At 50.0% G+C, this 4,047-nt stretch overlaps 1 protein-coding gene across 1 annotated transcript in view; it reads right to left on the reverse strand.

Moving 5' to 3' along the window:
• Positions 1-1,095: 1,095 nt before the first annotated feature.
• Lmo1 (LIM domain only 1) overlaps positions 1,096-4,047 on the reverse strand; it is a 5,787-nt gene continuing 2,835 nt past the window's right edge. The window contains exons 2-3 of the mRNA XM_015476235.2: positions 3,098-3,223; positions 1,096-1,590 (exon numbers count right to left, since the gene is read on the reverse strand). Of these exons, the coding sequence (XP_015331721.1) occupies positions 1,485-1,590; positions 3,098-3,223 (232 nt within the window). The 3' untranslated portion in view covers positions 1,096-1,484. The remainder of the gene's footprint in view (positions 1,591-3,097; positions 3,224-4,047) is intronic.

Consider the following 4,047-nt stretch of genomic DNA (forward strand, 5'->3'; position numbering starts at 1 on the left):
GGAACAGGCAGAGCTTCAGGCCATAGTCAGGCTATATCAACCCTTAGCTTCCGGCAGTGGTCAGGCTGAAAATAGCCCCTGGGAAAAAAGAAAGCAAGCTGCCTGATGGTGGGTGGGGAGCCCATTCTTACAGTTTTCCTTGTCCGGGCACTAGAATATCTCTTTTTAATACTTCTTAGTGATATGATAGCTTCTCAGGGCTAAGCTCTGTGCCTGGCCCTGTGGTAGTGTCCCTGCTGCTCAAGGTGAGCCTGGCTCAGCCAGGAAGGTGGAAAACACCCTGGTGTCTGCCTTTTTGCTGCAGGTCTGGCCGTCTTCTGGCCTGGGCTGAGTGCCTGCTGGCTTGCCTGTCTTCCTGCCTTGCCGACACCTGTGTGTCTGTCTGACCGTGTGTCCATTGGCTCGTCTGTCTCTGACTCTCTGGCGTCATTGCAAGTGGTGGTGTCTGCTGGAAAGAACTGGCCTGTCCCGGGGCTCTTCCTACGGTGTTCTGTCCTCACCATGATGTGCTTTGTTTTCCTGGCTTTCTCCATCTCTGGCTTTGCTTTCTAGTCCCACAGCAAGCTCCTCAGAGGGCAGGGGCTGTGTCCCATCTATGATTCAGCCTGTGTCTGATTTGCTCTGCCAGCCCACTCAGCATAGGTTGAGACAAAGTAGATTAAGGTTTGCTGACTGACTGACTGTCTCCAGCCAGCATGCGCCAAGTTGGAAGGAAACAGAATTGGTCTCACTCACTGAGGAGCAGAAAGTAAGACCCCAGGTCAGGTCCAAGACAACAAACACCGTCTGTCATCCTGAAAGGGAAGAGGGGTTGTAGGAAGGTTCTTCCATGATAGGAGGCTCAGGATTTAAGGTCCTACTGTGGAGCAAATCAGAGCTAGGCCTCCATCTGTGCAGTCTTTCTGGGGTCTCAGTGGGGGTCTCAGGAACACAGGATCATCTTGCCCTTCTTCTTAGAGGCTTGCTTAGAGCCAGGGTATATATGTTCTCAGCAAAGGGGAATACCCTAATTCTTGCCTGTGGCTGGGGATGGGGGACTCTGAGTTATTCCTTCCAGTTTCTTCCACCTAAGGCCAACCCCCTTGCTTGGCAATAGCACATGCTGGCCGTCCACTCCATACTCTACCCAGGGGGAGGGCACTCCAGGTTTGTGTCAGTCATGTGAACAACGCAGAGTAACATCCCCGGAAACATTCATAAGTTTAATCCACGCCAGTAATAAAATCGCATTACATTTCTCATAAAATAAATGTTCCCATTTATATACAGAAGACAGACTGTACAGGCCCAGCCCCAGCCCCAGAAGGGGTCACACACAGACAGGCGGCAGCAGTGGAGGAAGTGCCGCCCTCCCACTGAGGATGGAGAAGTTCTATGTCGGCAGGACAGTGGCTGGCCAGCCCTTGCTGGCAGAGTGGCTTGCTGGCCAGCCTGCCAGGCGGATGGCAGACAGACAGATGGGCCTGGAGGCCAGGCGCCGGGCGTTACTGAACCTGGGATTCAAAGGTGCCATTGAGCTGCCCCTCCTCATAGTCCATCTGACACAAGATCATGTTGTTCTTCAGGAAGAATTTGTCTCCCACGCAAAATCTAGAAAATCCAAGCGAAAGAGAGAGAAGCCATGGGAGGGATCCTAGTGAGTGACAGGACCCAGCCTGGCCCAGAAGGCAGGATGTGTGGGAGGTGGGGTCCTGGGATATGTTTGCTCCTTGAACTTTCTATGGGGGAAAAGTCCCACAGAAGGCCTAGTTAATTACCCTTAGCCAGGATCTGCAGTGTGAGATGCAGGACAGACAAGTCACAGAGGGGCCACAGGTCTCCTACCGTCAGGTCTCCCATGTGTGGGGGCATAGGGAGTGGAGAGGTACAGAAGTAACTTATCCCAAGAAAGGGAGAGAAAGAGAGCGCAAAGAAAGAAAAAGAGGAGAGGTGGTGAGAGATGGAGATAGAAAAGGGAGGTACAGATAAAATAGTTGGTTTTTCTCTCTCTCTGTTTCCCCTCCCCTACTTAGGAGGATGACTTAGTCGAGGGCATGTTTCCTCAAATACAATCTATAGGCTGCCTGGAAAATCCTTCTAGGATATCCTATTCTATCATTTCTTCTCCTACCCAAGGGAGGCTATGCTATGAATCTCTAATCCTTTACAAATATTGGGGGATCCCAGCCTTTCACTCAAAGATGTCCCCAGGGTGGCTGAGGTCTTCATTGAGCCCCAGGGTCACTGGCCCAGTCCCAGCAGATCCCAGTCAAACCACCAGGTGGCGATATAACTTCACCAACTCCTCCTAGTGGTGGGTCTGGCCAGAGCCTCCAGCCAGACCAGAGTTCCCTGAAGGTCCCTATGGACTTCACCCTCTGGGAATACTTGTGAATTCCTACCTGACCTGGGGGCTCCTGAGAAGAGGGTCTGCTTTCTGGTACTAGGCCCCTGTCAGGGGTGAAGGGCTCTGGCTCCTTAAGTACCCAGGGCTTCCCAAGGGATGGGGCACTGAGAAGGGCCCAAAAAAATGTCAAAAGCAGCGGGGCTGGAATCAGATTCACAAGAGTGGGATCAGGAATGAGTGGCTAGTCCCTGCAGATCTAGACTGTACATAAACTCACATGCATGTATTTACACATAAGGATACTCTGTACACATACCCCTATATATAAACATTTGAAACACATTCACAGGCATACTCATCTATGTACACACAGTACACACACACGCCCCTTGCACATGGACATTTAAAAACACACACATGTACACATATGTACATATGAATGTTAATTCATACATATATACCCACTGTACATAGACATAGACATGCATACTATGCATATACAGTAAACTCATGCATACCTTATCATTATATTCATTCAGAAATGTGCCATATGTGCACACCCAGTATTGGGGTATGCACATTTCACATCAAAGCTTAGGCATACATAAAACTCACGCACATATGTGTTCATGACAACATGCATACTCAGCCACACAACATGCGCACAACCCACATTTGCATGCCCACCTCCATAGCACTCCTGGCCCACCCAGCATGTCTCAGGCTGGGGTCTGGGGAGTATGTTGGGTCAGCTACAGGTCCAGCACTCACCTCTGGTTGCAGAGCTGGCAAGCGAAGCAGTCCAGGTGATACACATTGTCCCGGGCTCGCATCACCATTTCGAAGGCTGGGATCAACTTGCTGCAAGCAGCACAGTTTCCTGTTGTGCCAAACAGCCTGCCAGAGAAAGAGCACAGAGGACTCAGAAGCTTGCCCAGGAGCTGGGGGATAGGGAAACTGCCTCTATCAGAGCCACTCCCAGCCTGCGGGACACAGCTTGCCTGGGAAAGGGGTAAATGAACTAATGTCATCATCTAGATCTTGCCAAAAAATTGGCACCCTACTCCTAGCGAGACTGTGGAGGGGGATAGGGTTTGGCTGATACTGCCCCCCCAAACCCCTCCCAGGTTCCCACTAGGGTCCATCAAGCACCTTGAGCCAGCAGGAGACCATTAGAATGGGCTCTGGGAAAAGGCTCCAGACTCACACAAGCCTGAGTTTAAGAGGCAGTCTGCCCATCAAGGGTTGTATGTCCTTAGGCAAGTCACTGAATCCTCCTGAGCTTTTCTGAGCCTTGTTTACCACAACTGTCAAACAAAGACCAAAATACACTCCTCACAGGGTTGTTGTAAACTCTTAGTCACAACTCATTTGGCAAACACCTGACGGGGTTTCCATGGGTCAGGTACCACTCTAAGAGCTCACAAAGATGACCTCATTTGATCCTGACAGTAGCCCTGCAAGGTGGATATTTGTATTAACCTCCATTTTCAAGATAAGAAAAATGAGCCAGTGGCACATGCTTATAATCTCAGCAGATGGGGAGGCTGAGGTAGTTGGATCACAAGTTCAAAGCCAGCCTCAGCAACTTAGTGAGGCCCCAAGCAACCTTGTCTCGAAATAAAAAATAAAAAAGGGCTGGGGATATGGCTCAGTGGTTAAGTGCCCCTGGGTTTAATTCCTGGAACCAAAAAAAAAAAAAAAAAAAAAAAAAAAAAAAA

This window comes from Marmota marmota, unplaced genomic scaffold, assembly GCF_001458135.2.
Source record: "Marmota marmota marmota unplaced genomic scaffold, marMar, whole genome shotgun sequence".
In the NCBI taxonomy this organism is placed as follows: domain Eukaryota; kingdom Metazoa; phylum Chordata; class Mammalia; order Rodentia; family Sciuridae; genus Marmota; species Marmota marmota.